This window comes from Dermacentor silvarum, chromosome 3, assembly GCF_013339745.2.
Source record: "Dermacentor silvarum isolate Dsil-2018 chromosome 3, BIME_Dsil_1.4, whole genome shotgun sequence".
NCBI lineage: Eukaryota > Metazoa > Arthropoda > Arachnida > Ixodida > Ixodidae > Dermacentor > Dermacentor silvarum.
Window position 1 is genome coordinate 79168377 of NC_051156.1, and position 23593 is coordinate 79191969.

The following is a 23593-nucleotide window of genomic DNA, read 5'->3' on the forward strand; positions in this document are numbered from 1 at the left end:
AAAAATAATCTGAGTATCTCCAAGCGACGCCGAACATTACCTTGGTTCTGTCCAGCTACGTCGCATTTGCATATTATGAAAGTTTAGCTCAAGCTACGAGGGACACCCTATATAAAGCCATAACACCAAGAAAACAAGAACCTTGTGTGTAGTCAACATTATGGTTTTGATCCCGTCTATCTACTGAAACTAAAATTGGTGAGATACTGCACGTCTTTGTTAACATCATTAGTGACGAATGTCGAATGGACGCGATCGACTTCTCCAAAGGATTTGATGTAGTTTCTTACGATGAACTGATCAGAAAACTATTGGCATTTTAGTAATGTGGAAAGTTGGGCGAGTTGGTGATTAATCATCCTACGGTATTGGTGAAGCAGCGCACCGTCCAGGACAATGTGGAGAGACACAAGAATACACGACACTCGCTGCAGTCGCAACTATTTCATTTTAGAACGAACATTTCATATTTATATACCCGCGCACCCTTTGACGTCGAAGATGCGCAAGACAAGATTAACAGCACTTTTAAAAAACATATACCCGTGCACCTTCAGTCGTCAAAGATAGAAAACATCTTAAACTCTCTGCAATCCTATCCTAATCGTTGTACCCTTAACATACTCATTTTTACAAATTTATTCTAGTGACTTTCCAAAAAGGCGACCTCACTATGGCTGCAGAAGAACAGATGGTTGAATTTTACAACCCTCTTTTCTCTTGTAAATAAGAAAGGCTTCCGCTAATTCCCTGGTCAGCTGATCCTTATGGTGCGAAAGAATTGTGGTGTCATCGTAAATCGGTGAGCACCCATGCTGTGTACAATGCCCTTTAATGTGGGAATGAATGTTGCCCCTCATTGACCTTTTGTGTTCCATAAGTCTTGTGTTCATGCACCGTCTCGTCTGGCTAATGTATACTTTTCCACAAGATAAGGATAAACAGTACACAACGGACGATCTGCACTCGACCAATTCATTTGTATGATTAATCGTGCAACTATAAATATTTCCTTTTGTATTTGTTGAAACTTTACGATCCAGTCCAGCACATATTTTACCGAGTTTGTTTGGTGCTGAAAAACAACTTGTAGACCATACCTCCTACCTACGTTTTATTGCGATAGCAATTATATGGACACTCAAAAGCAGATTTCTGCCATCGGCGTCGCCGTCGCCGTCGCTGTCGCCGTCGCCGTCGCCGTGAGGTTCCGTATGACGTCATTTGGAGAAGAAATCGTCGCCGCGCGCCGAACGCTGTATGTGCGAGTGAAAGGGCGCGAGGGGGCGCGTCTTTCACGGGGAGTGAACGCACGGCGGAGAACAAACGCGCGTTCTGCGCCGTGCTCGCTTAAGGGCTGCAGAAGTAGGCGTCTCTGTTCTCCTTCACAATCACCATGTATGTAGAGCAAACGCGCCTTCTTCCAACGAGCGAGAGGCCGTGGGGGAGGGGGAGGGAAGGGAGGCGACGTTTAGCTGCGGCACGCAGTGCCTATTTATATCAGAGGCTCCGGCAACAGTCACCAACGCCGCACGCATTTTGAGCGAACGCGGGCAAAACGCCGATGGCGTCGACAACAGTTCTGCGTGTTGTTGCTACCAAAGCCGCTCACCTTACTTCGTATGACATTGCTGTGTTGCTATCGCATTCATTGCTTCGCCCTTAGGGCGAAACTGTGACATTTTTTTTTTAGGTTATGCGCAATCTTGTGCTCATATGTTATTGACACAATTTTTCTGCTGTCATTCGCTTTTCTACTGGGCTTCTTTTGAAAGCCATTGCGCACATAACGAATCAACTTATCAGCTGATCTACAAAGCACATGTTTTTCGTAACCTGCATTCTTTAGCCTGATTACTTGTTGGCTGAAACTTTCTTTTATTTTTTTTTCCGGGCAAGACTTCGTTACGGCCAATCGCATACATGAAAAGGCTATGCCGCTTTTTACGACTACAGTTCCCGAGGACTACAAAATGATTCTTACACTCGGTCCGAAGTTCTGCTTCGAACCGGCCTTCACACCACCGGAAAAAGTAGCACTGGCGAAATCCATGGCGCGTCGAGTAGCTGAGGAAGAACGTCCACGATTCATCAAAGGGTGCGTAAATGTGCTTTCCAGGGCGATAACTTCCGACAGAAAAGATCAACACGTAAGGAATTTGGTGAACTTTGGCATGAGGAACAATATACGGTTTCTCACCTATGATAAGGAAGGCTGTTTTGTAGTAGTATCTGTAAGTCTCTTTCAAGAAAAGGCGTTGACAGCGGTAAAAAACAACTTCGTCCGGGTCGACGTTAAGACTAGCAAGGTTAGGGATAAAGCAGTCACTTTACTGGCGAGCAACAATTTTGAGGACTTGCTTCAGCAGTGAAGCGTGCGTGCAACCTGCACCTCCAATTGTTTTTTTGCAGCCAAGACACACAAGATTGATGTTCCGTTCCGAGCCATAGTATCAGAAAGGGACTCGTGGCAGTTGGTTGTTTCATCGTATCTACAAAACCAGCTTAAGGGCTTGAACGTGTCTGATCCGTTTGTTGTACCAAACTCTGAGGTATTAGTATCGTACTTTAACACGTCTAACCCTGGAAGGTGCAATTTATTCGGCGTAGATGTATAGGATTTGTATTATAACATTCCGCATGGTCCCTTGTTATCGAGTGTTAGGCAATGCATAACGGAAGACAACGATGAGATGGAATTGGTCAACAAATGTGGCGTGTCGGTTAGTACCTTTCTCGAACTATTAATCTTTTACCTTCAGTCCACTTTTGTACTGTGGAATAACGTTATGTACCGACAGAGGTCCGGGATATGTACAGGCTCAACGGTTGCACCGGTACTCAGCACAATTTTTCTACGTAACATTGACAAGGCAGCTGATTCAAAGCTGAATGGTCTTGCGGTAAAGATGTTCCGTTATGTGGATGATTTTTTGACAATAGTTGAACATGGTGTTTGGACAAAAGATTGAAAGAAGTTTTGAAAGTGTTCAAGGACAGCAGCCAAGGACTGTATTTCACTGTCGAGTTGTCAAAAAATGGCAAACTACAGTTTTTAGACATGGCATTAACTACCACATCAGACCACATTTGCTGGTCATACAATCCGCGATCAGAAAAGCCCACAATTCGGGACACCCAAAAATCGTAACAAGCGGCATCGGCCGTAACTAAGTCCTGCCCGAAAAAAAAATTAAGTTTCAGTCAACAAGTTATCAGGCTAAAGAATGCAGGTTACGATTGATTGATTAATGTGGTTTATTGGTGCAAGGGCCAGATGTGGCCAAAGAGCGCCAAGGCGATGATAACGGCTTGTCAGTGGTACATGAATAGTGAGTTATGAGGTGTGGATAAAACATTAGATGAGGCGTGGCTGTAAAGGGGCCTAAAAATAGTCACTGTAAATTGCGTAAGATCTACATGCTATAAGGTTATGACAATGATTAATGACGTCTACTATGAAAATGAAGAATGCATTGAAAAAGAGTGATACGATATGCAAGATATTTCAGATGTAGTAATTGGCAAAAGCACTACTGCCTAAGCAGAGCCCTTGAACCACAAGGGCCTGGAGGCAGGTGCTATAGACGTTTTCACGAGGGCGCTTCCGACGGTCTGGCGTGGAGAGTATATGTCAGTGTTGCCTGTTCGATCTGGACTTAGAGCTTGCCTTGCGCTTGCATTGCGGAGTGGTAGCTTTCCTTCGATGTTTCCGTTTATTTTTGCCACGAATAACTTACGCTCGTAAATAATGGCTTATATACTCATCAAAAGGGTTCAGGCCAGCACTGTGCAGTTTATGGGTGCACAAACAACCAGCGGAAAATAACGATTTTGGGGACTAAGTGTGTCCACAACACATCACTCCGCGAGACCACTGCCGCGATGTGGTATGTTCACGCTTCGCCGGTTTCCTGTATCACCTGAAGACTTGGCATTTCAGTCTAATGTGAACCAATGCACACATCAGTAAAATAACGCATTTTAGTAAACTCTTTTCGGCACATTTCCTAATAGGTTGCGAGAACTGTCAGCTCTTCGATGCAATATTTTCCCGTATATGTAGTGGCAGAGGCTACATTTGTCATTCTTTCAAACACGTCTTCATTCCAGTGCCTAATACGGGGGTCACACGGCGCACTTTTGATCGTGATCGAGCCCGATATGGGTCGAATTTCTTGGTCGTGATTGGCTTCTTTGCTCAATCTGCGGAAGGGAGCCAGTCGCGGTCGAACATCGGTCACGATCGCTATCAAAAGTGGCCGTGTGACACCGGTACAAGACAAATTGGGGCACACAGCGAGAGAACTAGTCGGTAAATACACTTCGCAGCGATCTGGAAAAATCGTGTGCTATGGAAGGTGTATGCAGACCACCAAAACATTGTCTCTGCGTTCACACGCACCCTGCACGGCCCTGCCCAAAAAGGTAATTAACTTCAACAGTGTTGTGCTGCATCGAGCTCACCCATCTTTGAGCGTTGTCTATGTGCTTGGGCAGCAAGAGTATGCAAAAACGAACGTGTCAACCTCATCAGCGCGGCCTAGAGCCAGTGCTATAGTTCGGGAACCGTAATGCTCTAACTTTGCGTGGCGTAGAAACGCGCTATGTGAGCCCGCGCAAGTAAGAACGTAAAAAACGGTATTCGCATGGGTACACGCACAATAGCATCATGCTTGCAAGAATAACAGTAACGAAACAAATGTCACAGTTTCGCCCTAAGGGCGAAGCAATGAATGCGATAGCAACACAGCAATGTTATACAAAGTAAGGTGAGCGGCTTTGGTAGCAATATGAATTGTAGTAAACATGAGCTGATTAAGTAAGCAGGTGTGCTGCGGCGTAAGTAGACCAACATGAAGAGAGACTCTATGACCACGAGAATGCGCGTGTGAAACGGTGGTGTTGATGAGAAGCGCTTCACGTGGGCAGCGCGTGCGAAGGGACACACCTGTAGCGCTGGACTGCCGATCCGCGCAGCATTGCATGTGTAGCGTGCGTTGGAAAATGTGGCCCGACTATTACTAACTGAATGAACAAGCGTGGTGCAAGCGCGCACAAACAAACATGAATAGATCACACTGAATGACTGCAGACAACGACTGTCAAAACACTGGCAGCAAGCGCATACGCCGCAGCGGCGAAGGTACAGGCGCTCTCAGAATAATTCGGAACGCCGGACACGCAGCAGCGCGCCGGCGGAGTATGCGCGCAGAAAAGTAGTACCATGGTCTACGCGTGCGCGGTCTCCCTAGCAAGCAGACGTTGCTCCGTATTGCACCTAGATTCGCGTTGTGTTGCTACAAAACGGTGCCCTATGTGTCCCTTAGCGTTTTGATAAGGGGCGCTGGGTGGGTGGTGTCTGTGACAAGCCGCGTGTGCGGATGCACGCGCGTTGGAGCAGAAGCCGTCGTGCGTGCGTGTTCGTGTGCTTGGATGACTTTTTTCTTTTGCAACTTTGCTTCCTATTTATCATATGATCAGATTATTTCCGGTAGGCGACTGTGACTAACGCTCGCAAAGGACGGTGGTTTCATGTGACGAAACCGTGAGCATATCGGTGGCCAGATTGATAAAGAGATACGAATATATTTGAACCATGCCAGTGACACGAAGTTCACCTTTTTCCTATCGAGGCAGCATGCCGAAAAGAGTACCGATCGATGTGCGGAGAAGAATAACTGAGCTCTGGTTACAAGAGAAATCTCAGCGCGAGATATGCCACCTAACAGGGAAGTCTTTAAGCGCGGTCAACCGCATTATCCAGGCATACAGGGATGAAGACGGCCGACTATGAGATGCACCACGATCCGGAAGACACAGATGCACGTCGGAAGAATGCGACCTTCTCATTATTGCTGCAACAGTCGCCGATCCTTTTCAGAGCGCCGGCCAGATTAAGGCAGCACTGAACCTGCAAGCCAGTGAGGAGACAGTCAGAAGGCGCATGCGAGAAGCTGGACTTCGTGGATTTGTCGCGGCGCAAAAGCCACACCTGACAGATCGACAAAAAGCCCAACGCCTCCAATTTGCCAGGGCATATGAGCACTGGACTAGAGAAGAATGGACGCAAGTGATATTCTCGGATGAATCGACATTTACGTCGCGGTGGGATCAAGAGCGCCGCGTATGGAGACCATAGAACTGCAGGTATTTTATTGTCTTTTTGATCTTTACCACACCAAATCTTCCAGCGCGCAAAAGGGTTTCATCTAGAAAGACCAATATTTATTTTTTCTCATCGTGTAGGTACGAACCCGGGTAGGTTTCTGAGACCTACAGTAGAGGCCGCTGTGCTGTCAACGTGTGGGGAGCAATCAGCAAAGAGGGCCTCGGCCCGCTAGTCCGGCTGTCCCCATCGTTCACAGCTGACGCCTACTGTGAAATTCTGGACTACCACCTGGTGCCATACGCTCTGGACGGGCCATTTAAAGATGGCTACTACTTCTTCCAGCATGACCGGATCCCGGTGCACACCGCCAGAGCTGTGCAAAATCTGCTTCAAGAGCGTGCCGTTTGTGTCCTTGACTGGCCTCCGAAAGGTGCAGACTTGAATCCGATAGAGAATGTGTGGGGCGCAATGAAGGAAAGTTTGTCCCACATGAATCTGGGAAGTGCCAGTGCTGACAAGCTCTGGCTCGCCATAACCCGAGAGTGGAAGCGCCTTAGTGAGAAGAAGGACTTCGTAGAAGCGCTCTACAAGTCTATGCCAGGCCGGCTACAAGCTGCAGTTCGCGTGGGCGGCGCATTCACGCGATATTAAAGCTGAGAATAACAGTCGATTCTTTCGATTCTTTTGTTTTTTATGGGAAAATAAACCCAATGTTCTTCCTGATATTTAATTCTGTTTATTTTACATTCCACTCGCACAGCCTCTCTTTCGTAGCGTTGTAGTCTACCGCCGAGCAAAAGAAAATAGCTGTCTGCGCCAACAAATAAAGACATGGGATCAAAATGTAAGAATACTCGCTACCAAACAGCCAGATTCCGTAATTGATTGGTGCACAAATATGCGCAGACGTCCTAATGTGATGCTCAAATCAAAGATTGTGGTGTCGTGTAGAGCTTAAGATAGCATCTTTTCGATGGAGGCGAAAATGCCCGAGGGCCGTGTGCTTAGATTTAGGTGCACGTCGATGAGCCCAGGTGGTCGAAATTTCCGTAGCCCTTCACTACGGCATCTCTCAATTTCGTGGTTTTGGGGCGTTAATCCCGAACAATTACGATTATAGTACCCATGCAGTCACTTCGTCTGCATGAAATTGGACTTGACGAACATGACGCGTTATTTAATTTCGTGAACTGTTTTACTACCGCGATCACCGACACACCTGTAAGGGAGCGGTCGTGTAATAGTCCAAATTGAACTCTTTTTACCGAGCTAGTAGTACCATGGACTGAAAGATAACTAAGTAGGAACTAATACTTCGTAGAACAGACAGACATGGTTGAAAAGAAGGCAGGGATGACCTTGTGCCCTTGCCGCTTCAACCTCAAGTAGTATCCCAGAATGAATGCAGATAATGACGAGAACACGCCGCAAGGAATCGAATTGAGGCGCGCAGTACGATACAGGGCCTGGTCCGTCCAGCCCATCTTGTCATAATACTAAAGGGCACCTAGCGCTACCCATTTGGTGCAAGACAACGCCAATCGAGATGCACTAGGGAGCGAAACTAGCTCGCTAGGGAGGCCGCGCATGCGCACACCTTGCGTGCATTTATCCGCCGGTGCGCTCCGCCGGCGAGCGGCTGCGTGCTCGTTGTTCCGAATTATTCTGGGAGCGCCTGTACGTGCGGTCAATCGCTTCAACGGAAACTGAGCAGCGAATGCACTTCGCATAAGGGTCAGAGCCGCGTGCAGATAAGAGACGGTGCGGACGAGCGACGAGCGCGGTTGTTAGCACAGTAGAAGTGCGCCCCCCCCCCCCCCGCTCCCTCCGGCGCTGGCTTCCCGCTTCCTTGCTTGCGCGTGGGAGATTGAGTGCGTTCGCTCTCCGTGATAGCGCGCGTCCCCGCACGCTTCCGCTCGGGCATACGGCGCGCGGCGAAGATTTTATCTATAGGGAACCTCACGGCGACGGCGACGCCGACGGCAGAAATCCGGCTGAAGTGTCCATATAATTGCTATCGCAATAAAAACAAATAATTCGCACAGTCGATCAAGTGAAATAAATACTTACGTGCGTGCAGTGACCGCTTCCCTGACCACTAAGCGCTTTTCACTCACGGTCAGTAGTGGTTTACGGTCATATCCATATGTATTTATTAGACAATTGTTAAAACTCGACATTATTATGAACATAGCACAGTGAGACAGTATAAGGGAAACAAGAGAAAGAGCAGAGATGGCCCTAACGGTGCAAATATTGGCTTATTTCGCTTCAGAGATAGCGCACACGAACAATTCAATACAAATCTTCAATACATCTTCAATATCTTCGAAGATGTATTGAAGCGATATTTTCAATACAAACTTCGCGTACGATCTACGTTAAGGTTCACCGTGAGCGAAGCTTGTTCCAAATTCAGACATTCGAAAGAAAAGCCATTCCAGGTAAACAAACGTAAAAATATGTAAACAAATATATCTTTATAACAAGTCCTGTTATAATCCCTATTTGGATTGACAGTATGTATAAATAAATAAATACTAAATACTAAAAATAAAAATCGAGCACCTGGGCTGTATCAGTTGCGCTAGCATCTGTGATGACAGTCGCGCGTCGGTTCGCTGCAGGTACCGCGCTGCTCGATCGCCACGCTTATGCTTTGACATTTGGTTATAAGCACACTGTACTGCACCAGATCCGATAAATTTCCCATGATTGAGCTGTTCAGTTGCGTCGGAAGCGTATGGAGTAACAACCGCATATCTACCAACCACTGACACACGTCGTCGGGCCGCCGGCGCCTGGTTCTAAGCATTGCCCGACAGCTATGTACGCGCCTGCTTTCGCTAAATGAGGCAACCCTCAACCGCGAAACGTAATGGTGATCAGATTCAATCGACGATACGGTCACATCTGCCCAGCAATAACAATGAAATATACCGCTGATTAGCACTCCGGGTCTCGACGACCCTGGTCTCCAGATTAGCACTCCAGGTCTCGACGATCAGTGTAGTGTGCCCTGGCTGTTGCCAGGGCGCACTACATTGGGCGCTCACGCGAGTACGTGAAACATGTAACAAGTCAAGCGGCACAAGACAAGCGAAGCGGAAGAAAACAATCGAAATAATGCGCAGCGAATATCACACAACCGAAGTGCGGCCGGCCTGCTCTCGCAAGGCGCACAGTCCAAAATGGCGGCATAACATGTTCTGACGCTAGACGTCGCCCGTGTCGGCCAATGGCGCTGCTCAAACGTCGGTTTGTGAAAAGGTCTATACTGAACTACTGTCACAGCGGCACCCTCTGGAGAGAGCATGCGCTACGAAATTATTGGGCTTATAACATGTAGGACAACATCGTTTAAGAAAGCGAGGACTGTTTTGGTTTTAAAAAAGTTGTCGCAGTTTCACCTGAAAGGCGAAGCATCAATTGCGATAGCAAATTTGTAGAGAGCTATACGGAGTAATGATATTAGCTTTATCAGCTGTATAAACTTGGACATGCAGCAGCACCGGCAACACGCAGAACTGTTGTCGATGCCCTCAGCGTTTTGCCCGCTTTCGCTCAAAATGCGTGCGGCGTTGGTGACTGTTGCCGGAGCCTCTGATATAAATAGGCACTTGGTGCCGCAGCTAAACGTCGCCTCCCTTCCCTCCCCCCTCCCCCACGGCCTCTCGCGCGTCGGAAGAAGGCGCGTTTGCTCTACATATACGGTGATTGTAAAGGAGGAAAGAGACGCCTACTTCTGCAGCCCTTAAGGGAGCACGGCGCAGAACGCGCGTTTGTTCTCCGCCGTGCGTTCACTCCCCGTGAAAGCGCGCGTCCCTCGCGCCCTTTCACTCGCACATACAGCGTTCGGCGGCGCGCGGCGACGATTTCATCTCCATTGACGTCATACGGAACCTCACGGCGACGGCGACGCCGACGGCAGAAATCTGCTTTTGAGTGTCCATATAATTGCTATCGCAATAAAAGTGGATCTTTACCAAGAAACATGTAGGGATGGAGTGGGACACAATAGCAGTATGCAAGAGGAAAATGTTTCCTTCTCTCTGTTTCGGCTTCCCGACACTCCAGGAGGACATGGAGAACGGTCGGCCTCTCACCACATCGACCACAGGTTGGAGGCTCGTTACCAGTCAGCAGAAAATGTGAGTACCATATGTGTGTCCTATTCTGAGCCTACACAAGAGAACACCTGTTCTTCGTGTTTTCGAACTGTACGGCCAGAAACCTAACTATGGCTTAATTAAGCGGAGCTTTTTATTTGTTTCGGCTTCCCACAAGCGTTGCCAGTGACGTCGCAGTTTCGTTCGCAGAAAAGTCATGAGATCTGTGGCAGGAATAGTAACAGTAAGATTAGTAGTTTGAGATGTAATTCATCTGGCCATTTGGTCTGCTAGCACATTACCCTCGATGTATCTATGACCAGGAACCCAGCATATTGTCACATGTCTATGAGTGTCATGAGTAAGAGGCCGGCGGCGAAAGAAAAGCAGAAAAGGACGATGTGAACGGAGCGTTCCAAACGGCAAGAGACCGCAGGTGGTAAAAACATTTATTTTGTTATGGAGGGACAGGAAGTATGCTTGGACCAGCCCGTAAGGGACTGGTCCTTACAAATACTGGGTGGAGGTCCCTAGTTCGGGACCCCAGTGGCGGTAGCCACCACCCGGGCGCGCCCAACTAAGGCTTGTTGGGGCTGTAAGTCGTGGCAGCCGAGCAGGGTCGCCTCCCAGTTTTCCCGGGTTGGGTTGAAGCTGGGGGGGGGGGGGGGATGGCCGCGTGGGAGGGGCAGGCCCACACCATGTGATATGTGTCTGAAGACACCGCACCACAGTGTGGGCAGTTGCCACTAAAGGAGGGGCCAAAATGTTTTAGAACTGCCGGGCACAGCAAAGTATTGGTTAGATGGCGGAGAAAGAGCCGCTCATCCTCCTTCGGAAGGCCTTTACATGGGCGGGAGTACAGGCGACGACTATCTTGATGGTATATTGTAATATTGCCACACCTTGCAACATGTGGGACATAATTAGAAAGCCGAAGACGCGCGCTAGTCCACGCGTCATGCGCCGGCACCTGCTTTGACGGGCGCCAGCGAAGAGGCAGACGAAGTTACTCCGATCCACGCGCGGGTGCCTGAGCTTTGCGTTTGTTCAGCTGGCGGTCAGACTCGACGCTCAACGCCTCAACGCTTCAGGTCGTCTGTTCTCCTAGACCGTGACATTTCTGGTGGAGGTGCTGGGTAGCCCTCGACCTATGCAACAGACCCCTCCTAGCAGCAAGAACATCAGCGCCATACCGGAGCTTACACCAGTGCACCGCGCCAGCCGGAGAATTCGGGGACTGGCCCCTGAGATTGTGCCGTCAACCAGGGGCACAATGGCTGCGGTGGAAGGTACGGCGACAGTACCAACTCATTTAACGTTGCAGAGCCCACGAGTGCCAAGTTCCTTCCACGGCGACCTTTATGAAGACGTGGAAGACTGGCTGGACGACTTTGAACGAGTAGCAGATTGCAACGAGTGGGACGACCGAGCGAAATTAAGGAATGCGTATTTCAGCCTCGAGGACGGTGCTCGCACCTGGTTCCAGAACCGCGAAGAGGCCCTGACATCATGTCGTGAGTTACGTCGGCGGCTCTTGGACACGTACTCGAGCCCCGATCAACGAGAGCGAGCAGAACGGGCCCTCCAATCGCGTGCTCAGAAGCCCAATGAAAGTGTTCTGATGTACGTTGAAGACATGACACGTCCCTTCAGGCGAGCCGACCCTAGCATGCCGGAAGACAAGAAGCTCCGTCATTTGATGCGGGGTGTCAAAGAACAGCTCTTCGGTGGGCTTGTTCGTAACCCGCCGAGGACGGTTACCGAGTTCCTCGCAGGCAGATGCCGTTGCTATGGAAAAGGCGCTGCAGCAGCGGTCGAACCAGTATGACCGGCAAGTGAATGCTGCTTCGACAACCATCGGTCTGGGAGCTTTCGCGACTGACATTGAAGTGCTCCGCGAGCTAATACGATCGGTAGTCCGCGACGAGCTGCAACAGCTGCACCGGGCGCAGCAGCCTACGGTCAACTGCATCGCTGACATCGTGCGTGACGAAGTGCAGCATGCACTCGGGGTACCTCAACCTCGCCCCGAAAGAACACCCCAGGCGAGTGAATTTCGGCGCACGACATATGCTGACGCGTTGAGGCGCAGTCTCCCCGCATCGGCAACATCCCCACTCGCGGCGACCGATTTCCAGCGTGAGACTTATGGAGACACACTGAGCCGCTCCATCCCTGCATCAGCTCCACTAAGTCCCGTTGCCCTCCACTCGGCACAGGCGGTACCTTACTTTCCCGACAACCGCCCTGTCACACGTAAATCGGACATTTGGCGCACGCCCGACCGACGACCGCTTTGTTATCATTGTGGTGAGGCGGGTCACGTATACCGAGACTGCCACTACCGCCAACTTGGACTGCAGGGTTACGCTGCCAATTCACCTCGACCCCGGTTCGGACAGAGGCCACCCGAAATTGAAGCGTTCATCGCCCAGCAGCGCGCGCCTCAGTCACCAAGACGCCAGTCGCGATCGCCATCACCGCGGCGATCCTATCCAAGTCGCGAAGGTACGTCGAGGATGACGCAGGGACGGTCTCCTCGCCTGGAAAACTGACGTCAGCGACCTTCCGAGGTGAGGCCGCTGATGCGCAACGTGCTAGAGACCTCGCAGCGACACGACCTCGACCCGACGGAGATTCGACGACGCCTGTACCCAGAGATTTGGACCTCCAAGCGACGCGACCGCGACCTGACGGAGATTTAACGACGCCTGTACCTCAGCCTGCAGACAAGTTCGCGATGAACATACCTGTGCTCGTCGACGGGAGAAATGTCAGTGCACTAGTCGACACCGGCGCCGATTACTCAATTATTAGCGGGAAATTTGTGAGCTTCTAAAGAAAGTTATTATGCTTTGGACTGGGACGCAAGTTCGTACGGCTGGCGGACACGTTATCGCACCGCTTGGCGTGAGCACCGCTAGGATACGAATCCGAAATTGCACGTTTCTCGCTAGCTTCATTGTCCTGCGTGAATGTTCCCCTGATTTAATTCTTGGAATAGATTTTCTCCGGGAATATGGTGCCATCATCGACCTCAGGAAGCGTTACATCACTTTCTCTGCGAGGAACGCTACGGCACAAGATGATGCCTGCCGCCATAGAGCCGGACTTCGCGTTTCCGACGACAGCGTAACTATACCGCCTCGTTCCAGCGTTATGGTTCAGGTGATATCTGAATGGGCGCGCAACGGTCAAGTCCTAGCAGAAGGCAACATGTCCCTTTTGCTGAACCTCGGAATTTGCGCGGCACGAGGCATCATTGACCTTTGAGATGGCCGGGCTGAAATATTGCTCACAAATTTTACCAATGAGCATCGACACCTTTTTCGCGGCACTGCCATCGCCTACGCTGAAGCCTTGGAGGACGTGATTGAGTGCTTCGCTTCTGAAGAAACCGACGCCGATGAAGCCTCGCTCGCAGGCATTGACATCAATAACGAGCTGCTGCAGGAGAAAACGAAGGCACTGCGACAACTGTTATTGGAATTCAAGGCATGCTTTGCGTCTTCCTCTAAAGTTAGTCAAACGCCAATCGCGCAACACAGAATAATCACCTACGACGATGCGCGTCCTATCCACCAGCAGCCGTATCGTGTCTCGCAAAAGAACGCGAGGCAATCAAAGCACAAGTAAAGGAAATGATTGACAATGGCGTCATCCAGCCTTCAAGCAGTGCGTGGTCTTCACCGGTCGTACTCGTCAAGAAGAAGGATGGCACGCTTCGCTTTTGTGTTGACTACTGAAAGCTCAACGTCACAAAAAATACGTTTACCCGTTGCCGCGCATCGATGATTCCGTTTTGTTTTTAATCTCGGACGTCCTAAGGACATCTGTACTGGATTTTACGCGGACGTCATTATTCAGACGACAGAGGGACATCCATAGGACATCATCTATTTGATTATTTCTCAACCGTTTCTGCATTGCGTATAGATAGCTTGCACTGACGTCAGTAAAAGGAATTCTGGGAGATGCGTCCGCCATGCATATGGACCGTTCACTCTCCCACTGTCGTTGCAAGCCCCGCAAGATGTGTTGTCACCATGGTCATGTACGTGATATTTGGTTGTTCCAACCGCAGTGAGAGCCGCGGGAGAAAAAAACGACTAACAGCAACTTCTTTTCATTACGGAAGATCGTGGAGAACCAGCGCGAGCGCACGAAAGCGTTGAGCACGAAGCGGCGCAGCCTATGGCTGACGCGCATAAACGTGCGAGTCTGCGGCGCACACGTCATTGCAGGTAAATAATTCTTTTCGACTTTTACAGCGTGATAACGGCGATATATAACGAATGGTTAGTTTTGTAACTTTATTCATTTTGCGTTCTTAAGGAAGCCAGCTAAACTGTTCGACGAGACGGACCCTGACTGGGCTCCGTCGCTTCTGCTCGGCTACAGCGCCATGGACACGGATCCCTCACGACACCAACACCTCGGAAAACGATCCGCCGAAACGCGGCAAGCGGACGCCGAAAAGCGGGAAGCCGAATTGTAGAACGGCAAGCCGAGGCCTACGCGGCAACGACAGGGATCCAGCCGTGTGCCGATCGGCCCCTCTCGCCGCACCCGACTGGAAAAACCGACCAGTTGAGAGACCTTGAAAGTGAAAAAAGAACTGCACTTACCTCTCCTAGTAGGAGCACTTTGTCTTCTCCGAGCCTCCTCGCCGACAAACTCTTCACCCAACCATTGCATTCCCAGGCGCAGTGTGTAGGGATCGACGTTCTCGCACAGTTGAATTTTTTTCGCGCAGATCCAATCAACTGTGCGAAGTAGTCCTCGCAGAAGAGTCGCGCAGTTGGAAATGCTGGCATGTCCGCGGAAAAGAGGAATAGAAGCCTGTCACGACACAGATAAAAACTGCTCGACGGATTCTCGCAGCGCGCGCCCGTCAGACTAGCGACAAGCGGTTCGCAAACATGGCGGCCGCGGCAGCGAGCCCGCGGATGTGACGTCACGTGCAAGCTATGTATAGTGAAAGCGACATCTGCAATGGACATCGCATAAATTCTCGATTGTGAATTCACAACAGAGTTTGTCATGGCAAAATTGCACGCTTCCACAAAAAAAGCTGAGTAACAATGCACACAGTTCAAGCGCCCCGAATTTGCAACTTCGTCGCTGCAGAAGTGGAAAATGTGAATAACCTGCCCGAGCACGATTAAATCGTGGACTTCGCTAAATGTGCCGTTTCTATGTGCCGCGAGCGTGACGGCCATGGCCAAAACGCTGACGTATTCCTCACCACACGATCCACCGACGGAATTATCTTTTACCCCATCAACTTGCGCGCAGATGTCCGCAACACCAGCCACGAAAGTTCTACGTAGGTGTACTACTGTACCTCGCAGCACATTTCTCGCCAGCGCATAAAAATAATAAGGCACTGTTTCGCGTCAAACAACCGTTAGTTTGTTTACAAAACGCCGGCGCCGCCAAAAACGAGCTACACTGACGCACCATAGTTGCCAGCATTACAACAAGAATGTACCAAAAAACAATAAAAACTGAGTAATTTATGAAAACATATATCGTTATATAACTGCTCCCAGAAAAAGTTATTAATTTATTTTATTCATATTGTAACGCCTTGGTTGAGACGAAAGGAAGAAGAGGAGGACGACAGATCTTTTTGGGTGCGGAGCGCAGAACGAAACCGGTGCTGGACTGTTTTCCTGGGCTCTCATCCATCACCTGTAAATAAACACCCCACATGAAAATGAGGTGCAAATTTCCAGCTGGAAAATCACTTTCCAGCCTGTTTTTCAGCTGGAAACAGCTCCTCAGGCTGGGAATTTCCCATATACAGCTGGAAATGTCATTTCCCAGCTGGAAGTTTTCCAGTTCCAGTTGGAAACTTGCTATTTCCAGCTGGAAGTCTTCCACTTCCAGTTGGGAAGTCATATGCCCAGCTGGAAATTTTCCACTTCCAGTTGGGAAGTCCCGTCGAGCTGGAAGTTGCATAGTTCTAGTTGACAAAAGTAATTTCAGCTGCATAAAGGCTGTTCTACATAATATAACTGCCTTGAATATATTACTACAGATAAGGTTCGGCATGCATTCATAAAGCTTCGAAGTTTGCTTATGCAACAACATGAAAATTAGAAGTGCATTAAAATCGCATGCATTCTATGATGAATATTACAGAATTCAGATAAACAATATCCTTCCAGATGAACAAACTAGCCTAGAGTTATGTCTGTCTCAAGCACACAGTTTGCTGCCTAATTGTAAACACATTTAATGTCGAACAACTAATTTATTAGCTCAAGAACTCCCGCAAGTGATGTAGTATACTGCAAATATGTACGTAATCTGTGCAAGGAAATGTTGACTTGCATTTTACTGTAAAAGGAACGTAACGGACAGCAAGTGTAAAGAATAAGTATATGTTGGCCATTCAACCTGCCGACATCCGAGAAGAAATCACCGAGTGATCAATAGGGAGAATGAAATTAGGTTCGACATTAATGTGCATTGCTGAGGCCCTAATGTTATTCTGGCCAGATAACATGTCTGCATTACATAATGAGCATGTCTGCCACGTCATTGGGTGTTGGTATCGCTATTAAAGCGACAATATGCAAGTGTAATATTTTATAACACTGTTTTATTGAGTTTACAATTTTTTCTGCCCTGCCTGCATGCATGGCTGAAGGCTTTTGCCTCACAATTGCCTCTAGTTCTATAGGTGGTATTCACGCGTAAGCAACACTGTGATCCCGTGCAGCATGACCGGAAAAGCTCAGGCCGGCGCGGTGAGCGTTCCGCTTCCGGCCGCCATATCGTTGGGGGAATGCTTTCGTTTCGTGGTGCTTTGAAGTGCAGCAGCAGGCATTGCAATCTCAAGGGCCTCGGCAATCATTTTAATCATGGTTAATTGCGCTGTGTTCGGATGCAATAACGAGTCGCGGTGGAAAGCTGACTCTGGTGAGAACACGAAGAAGCTTAGCTTTTTTCTGTGCCGAATGTTGTTCGTTGGCAGTGCAGCCAGACCTTAGAGATCTCAACGAAGCGTCGAGCGGAATGGTTTCGTTGCCTCTACCGGGGTGACATTAACACAGACGCTACCCACTACAAAGTCTGCAGCGAGCACTTCGTTTCTGGTGAGTGCATATTTGTCATTCTGCTACAAATTACGCCGCGCGAATTTCAAAGGTTGGGCTACTGTGCCGCATTCTCCTGTTCACTTTTTATTTCTTTTCACTCAAACTGAGTTGCACTAAATCCCAAGACACCCGCCGTGGTGGCTTAGCGGCTAGAGCGTTGCGCAGCTAAGCGCGAGTTCGCGGTATGAAATCCCGGCCACGGCGGCCGCATTTTGATGGGATGGGGTGAACCGCAAAAACGCCCGTGTATGGTGCACGTTAAAGAACCCCAGGTGGTGAGAATCAATCCGGAGTCCCCCAGTGCGACGTGCCTCAAAGTGGTCTTGGCATGTAAAACCCCAGAAATTAATTAATGCTAGGACATTATGCCTGTTCGTGTTTATGATCCTGGCGTAATTGTTCCGGAGACGAGCGAAGCCTGTCATAGTGCTGATTTTGCTGTTTGAGGTTATTTTGCCCGAGAGCCCTTAGCACAGTGCGTGATTTGTGTCAAAGCTGGTTGTCGTGCAGTTGTGCCTTCAAGTAATGGTTAGACTTCTTGCCACTGCAACCAGTGGGTCTTCTTGTTAAAAATGCGTCAGTTTTCTAGGAATTTGTTTTGTTGTGCAAACGCAGTCTTGTTCATACTTGCAGGCAGGCCATCCTACTTAATGGATCTGACGAATCCGGACTGAGCGCCAAGCTTGCACCTAGGGTATGACACAAAGTCAACAACTCGGTCTGAAGAAAGGTATGTATGTATGTGCTCTTTCTGGTAGCGCAAAACAAACCCAGACTTTGAAAATATCAGAGACCTAAGAGGTGCTGGTGGACACGGTGTTGATACAGCAGCTATCTTTTATATTGCACTCCCGACTGCAGTTGTGTAGTATAAGTTACATAGTCATCAAGTAATGCATTCCAATCAGATACTTCCAAGTTGTTTGCATTGTTTTGAGAATAGTTGTGTCTGCAGAGAGCAGGCTGGTTTCAATTTCCAAAAGAATACAAAATTGTGAGAACTGGTGCCAGCACTGTGACAAATAGCAAGCAGTTGCAGAGGTGGAATCATCAATGCAAGTAGTGCTAATGAGTACAAAGTAGACATTTTTACAGATAGGTACATTTTATTTCAGGCACCAGCGACGTTGCAAGAGGGCTGCGACCCTTGACTACAATGCTGAATGCGCAGCAGAGCGCTGTGAACAGTACTGTCACAAGTAAAATGGCTTATTCATACAAGGTGAATATTTTCTTTAAAGGGACACTAAAGAGAAACCGGAAGTTGAGCTTAAGTGGTAGATTATCCTTTCACGATCACAGCCATACCATTCTTACTGCAAACAGATGTTTAATAAGCGAGAAAATAGCGAAAAACTGAAGAATAGGTGCTGACGCCCTTTCGAAATTCCCGCACTACGTGATGTGACGTCGGAGATTACAAACGCAGGCCGGTCGCGATTGGTCGAGAGCGATTTATCGCTGTTAATATAATGCAAAATGAAATACACCTTAAACGTACATAAACAGCATTTTCCAACTTTTTAAACCGTTTCAAGCAAGGAAGTACAAATTTAGCACAAAATTAAATAAATAAGAAAAAATGGCATGGCGAAACATGCGGCCGTGATAGTTTCGTAGTTTCGTTTTTGGTCAATGCATCGTCGCGCACGCCTGTTCCGCTCTACGGTGTTTGGTTGCGTGTTGCGTGGCTCTAAAAACGTTGACTTCGCGGGAAACAGCCAGAAAATGCCTCGTGTGTGTAGTGTTGAGGGCTGTATAAATGGCCCAAGGCGCTTGATCAGAAGCAGCGGCAGTGTTGACTCGATTGTGTCCTTTCATGTGGCGTCGCTCGGAGAGCCCCGGCTCCCCGGCGTTCGCAATGGCTCAGTGCTCTGCCGATGATAAAACGGCAAAAGAGCCAGAGAAACCGATGTTGTGCTCTCTGCATTTCTCGCCCTCGGATTATGTGTATAATCTTGCCCTCGGAAAGTATCTTGGCGTGCCCCAGAGGCCAGTCCTTTTCTCGAGCAGCTGTTCCCTCAATGCGGCCTTCATCAAACCTCCTACCGGTGGGGCTGCAGCAGCAAACTGGCGGCTCGGTGAGTGCTGAATGTCATTAAATAAAGCCACGAAATAACCATACCGAGTACGTGCACAACTTTCTACGCTTGTTCTGTCGGGAACACCGTCGCCTGGCGGACCGGACGCTTCGCCTCCCATCGACGAAAACGAAGCTCTGCATTCCGCCGGCGCGGCCGGCGGCTCACCGCCATCGCACGCGGAAACACCTACCGCTCGAGCACAGAGGATCATTTCGCGCTCCATTTCACTGAATATCGCTGAAATGCAGTCCTGCTTTCCTGGCGAGCTCTTCGTGGCAAGGTTCAGCGGCAGCTACGGTATCCATCGCGGCGAACGCAAACGCAGCGACCATGCATGCAGCCATGATGCATCCAGCCCAGCGCCTCGGCCGTTTACGCAAGTGGTGACGTATCATGGCGCATTCTGATTCGCTGAGAGCAATGCAATCTGTGACGACATTGCTTCAGCGCCAAATCTAGGGTGAGAGAAATTGAGGAAGAGATATTTGGTCTTTGTTTACGAATTTCTCCGCTAATAACTCATATTTTTGCACCCAACAAAAACGGCATGCATTCCTGAAGGTCCCTCTTTTATTCCAGCTGAACTTCCTGTTTCTCTTTAGTGTCCCTTTAATGACATTCAGCATCTTAACATTTTTGTTTTTATGCAGGCACACCACTTGCAAGCCGGCATCCAGGAAGATTCTTTCAAGATGACTATCTGCTGGTGTCCACACAAAAAAGTCGCAATAGCTGCGCTGGCAAACAAAACGCTGCATTTGTATTTTTTGCGTGTAGTAAGCATGTTGTCGTTTCTGATTCAGTGTATTATCACTAGCAGCAACTTCTAAGCAGCCACTTTTCTGGGTCACAACGTCATTTACACAAGCAGCTGAATATGGGCACTTAATTTCTAAAACACCATCTTGGCAGCAGGCACAATAAATCAGGCCATCTGGGCTTGCTGCCATGTGGGGCTCATGTGAACTAATATGCAATCCAGACTTGTTGGAAACAAACTCTTTGTGCTGGCTGGATGCTTCAGTAACATATTGGTTCCTGGCAGTGTCCTCCTTGCGCAGACTCCAATTAGTTGCAGCAGAAGAAAACTTGCTCTCCTCAGGGTAGCAGATCTTCTTCACCAGGCTCACAGATGGCTGAGTCAAGGTCGTTCGGCAAGCTGCGTGGGCTGTTGATGCCGCGACCCGGCCTGCTCTGAAGGCGAACCACGTTGCTGAGGCCGACTGACCTCTCGTTGCCGCTTCCACATCTTTACAGACCTGTATTATCAATAGAATGACTTTTCACACTAATTCAATGTACAAATGATTACAAAACTGCACTTAGCTAGCAGCAACCATTCAGGTTGGGCAATGTAAACACTGGTAGTTTCAAGCATTTAACAGTGCCTTGTCTGTCATGCAACATGTAGTTACTTTATATCAATAAAGCTATCATTCAATGGACATATAAATACCTTTGGCTCTACAACATACACCTGGGCAAACATTGCGCACTCCTCCAGCATCGCATCCCTTGACAACGGCTTGTCTCTTGCCAAGTGTCCCAGAAGAGCAGTGGAGTGCTTCACTTGCACAGGGATGAACTCCTCGCAATAGTCCTTTTTCAGTGCACACACTGCAGAATATTTGCCAGCCTTCTTAATTCTGTCGAGAAAGGCCTTCCATTCGTTCTGTGAAGACCTCTCAATAGTGGTGGCTGGTTTCTTTGAGGATGATGATCGATGTCCATCCAGCCGCCTTTTCTTGGTGGTAGCTGACGCAAAGTCAATGTGTGCAAGTGGCGCACAAGGCACAGTACTTGAGTACGGAGGCAGCCATGCATTTTCCTTATCAGTACAAGCCTGACCATCACGAAAATTTGAAGCTGCTTCTAAATAGAAGAGCAGTGCACCAATGTGCGAGCAGGCTTCGCCGAGACCGGCCATACACGTGCAGTGTGCAGCTTCGACCATTCCATCCTGCTTGACAAGAAGCCATGGCTCCAGTGGCTGAGTGGAAATTGCCTGGGAGTGGTTTACCTGCAAACGGAGGAAGTGATCTATTTAACTGCTGATTCTATGCATGCTGAGAACACAGGCACAAAAAGCAAGGCGAGTTACTTCAACATCATCAGTGAGTGAAACTAATGTAGGTGTATCCATGAGTGTAAATAAGCAAAACACCAGCGAGTGGTTTTATGCTTGCACAATCAAATCGCAACTGCGCATACGTATGCAAAGCTCGCGGCCTCGCCGGTAGCGATAATTTGTAGAACTTAGTAAATGCTTCGGCAGGTGACGGGGATATGCAAAAAAAAAAAAGGGGGGGGGGAGAGGGCTGGAGCAAGGTGAACAGCTGGAAGTAGCCGCTAAACAGCAAGTGTTTCTAAAGGTGCAGCATGGTGGTAGCTGACATGTTGCGTACAAACGATTTTCTTTGGTATCGTTTTCGCTCCCTTAACTCCGAAAGGCACTGCGTTGCTGGACGCTGCGCAGTGCGAAAGCCTACTCCTGCAATCATGTACTATCGAGGAGCAACGGTACATAAACGATAAAGAAGTACCACTCGCTGGCGGTAACTTAAGAAAGTGCTACGATGTTTCGCTGTGCAGCGAAACATTCCGAACACGAATCGCACTCCTGTCACACACATTGGCAAGTATTACCCGTTAGCGTTACAATTCGACCCGGTAATACAAAGAGCGACTAGCTGATGTAGCGTTTTAGATTGTCTTACCTTCGTGCGCACAATGATGTGCTCGCCGTGTCTTCTCAGCTGGGGTTCTTGAACAAAGCCGCTGGTCAAATAGTTGTGTGATTCCAGATATTTTCTTGCTTTCAGCTGTTCGTGAGTTATGAAGCTTGTAGCGTGCACAAGGTAGTCCTTAATATCAGAAAGTTCTACCTTGGATACGAGCGCGAGATCAAATGACACCTCTTTGCCAGTAAGCATAAGTGGATCGACGCCACCTCAAAGCTCCACTTTCTCGACGTAGCGCACCTTCGCACCGGCCTCTAAATTCTGCGCGTAGTGCTTAAGTGCACTAACGAGGGGCTGGCATTCATGCTTGCAAAGTTGCAAAAGATAGGCACTTTAGTGACCCCTCCTAAAGTAAAAAAACACACATCGGCAGCGCTTCAACAGCGGAGATAAGCTTTGTTGACACCGGCTCCCCAAAAATATGGCGGTTTCATAGTGGCCAACGCAGCTTGTGCCTTTTCCGCTACAGCGCCCGCCAGACTGCTCTGCCGTGACGTCACGTGAATACCACCTATTAGCATGCAAGCCAGTGAGCACACATGAAAAATGGCATAGAATACAGAAGTTTTATAGCACAACTTGCACGTTGAAAAAAGTTCTCACAAATCGTGGCATATATCACAAACATCCACGCAAATATATATATTGTGAGACGACGCCCGGGACGGAGGCAGAACTCTTGTATTGTCACACAGCGCAAGACGGCCCACGAACACTAACCCGACAAAATGATGATGATTATGAGGATGGGTATATACACATGAAGACGACGATGAACTGCACACACAGTCAGCGCTCACACTAACTTCCCCCCCTCACGAAAGCGGCCGGTAAGGCAGCGAGTCAGAAACGGTCGGAACACCGAAGATACGGCTTCAGGCGAGAGACGTGAACAATTCAGTGCTGCGGCAACGGCGGTCAGTAACCGAGGTAACAGGAGCTACGCGATAATTTTTTCAAGCACGGTATATGGGCCGCGATACCTGCGAAGAAATTTTTCACAGAGCCCGGGCACTCGAACAGGTGTCCACAGGAGCACTTCATCGCTTGGGCTGAACGAAATGACACGACGGGTCACATCACAACAGACTTTCCTGCCGCGCAATTTCGCGGCAGTGGGCGACGCGGGCGGCGAACTCCTCTGGTAGGGATGTGGATGGAATAGAAGGCGTAGAGAGAAATGTGGTGTCCAAAACAAGACGGTGCACCGCCGTACAAGAGGAAAAAGGGGCTGTAGTTTGTTGTGCGTTGAACGGCAGTATTATATGCAAACGTGACGAAAGGAAGTATAGTGTCCCAGTTTGTGTGGTCGGGTTTCACATACATGGAGATCATGTCGGACAGAGTTCGATGGAAACGCTCGGTAAGACCATTGGTCTGGGGATGGCACGCAGAGGTGGTCTTATGGATGGTGTTTGAGGCTTGCATGCAGGAC

The 23593-nt window shown here is 48.9% G+C and overlaps 1 protein-coding gene and 1 long non-coding RNA gene across 2 annotated transcripts; one reads left to right on the top strand and one right to left on the bottom strand.

Moving 5' to 3' along the window:
• The first annotated feature begins 17010 nt into the window (after positions 1-17010).
• Positions 17011-20187, top strand: LOC119443883 (uncharacterized). Its single transcript, XR_005190338.2, has 4 exons — positions 17011-17330; positions 17967-18063; positions 18449-18555; positions 20068-20187. It is a non-coding gene; the product is annotated as an uncharacterized LOC119443883 (long non-coding RNA).
• A 641-nt stretch (positions 20188-20828) lies between these two features.
• On the bottom strand, positions 20829-22362 carry LOC119443882 (uncharacterized). The gene is made up of 2 exons (XM_037708488.2): positions 22135-22362; positions 20829-21437 (listed from the first exon to the last, which is right to left on the bottom strand). The coding sequence occupies exons 1-2, from the start codon at positions 22348-22350 to the stop codon at positions 20829-20831; spliced, it is 825 nt and encodes a 274-aa protein (XP_037564416.2). The 5' UTR covers positions 22351-22362.
• Between the last annotated feature and the right edge of the window lie 1231 nt (positions 22363-23593).

Coding starts and splice junctions, on each gene's coding strand:
- LOC119443882 (XM_037708488.2), bottom strand. CDS start 22,350: ATGCTTACTGGCAAAGAGGTGTCATTTGATCTCGCGCTCGTATCCAAG. Junction 21,438..22,134: donor ACATCATTGTGCGCACGAAG/GTAAGACAATCT, acceptor CTCCGTTTGCAG/GTAAACCACTCCCAGGCAAT.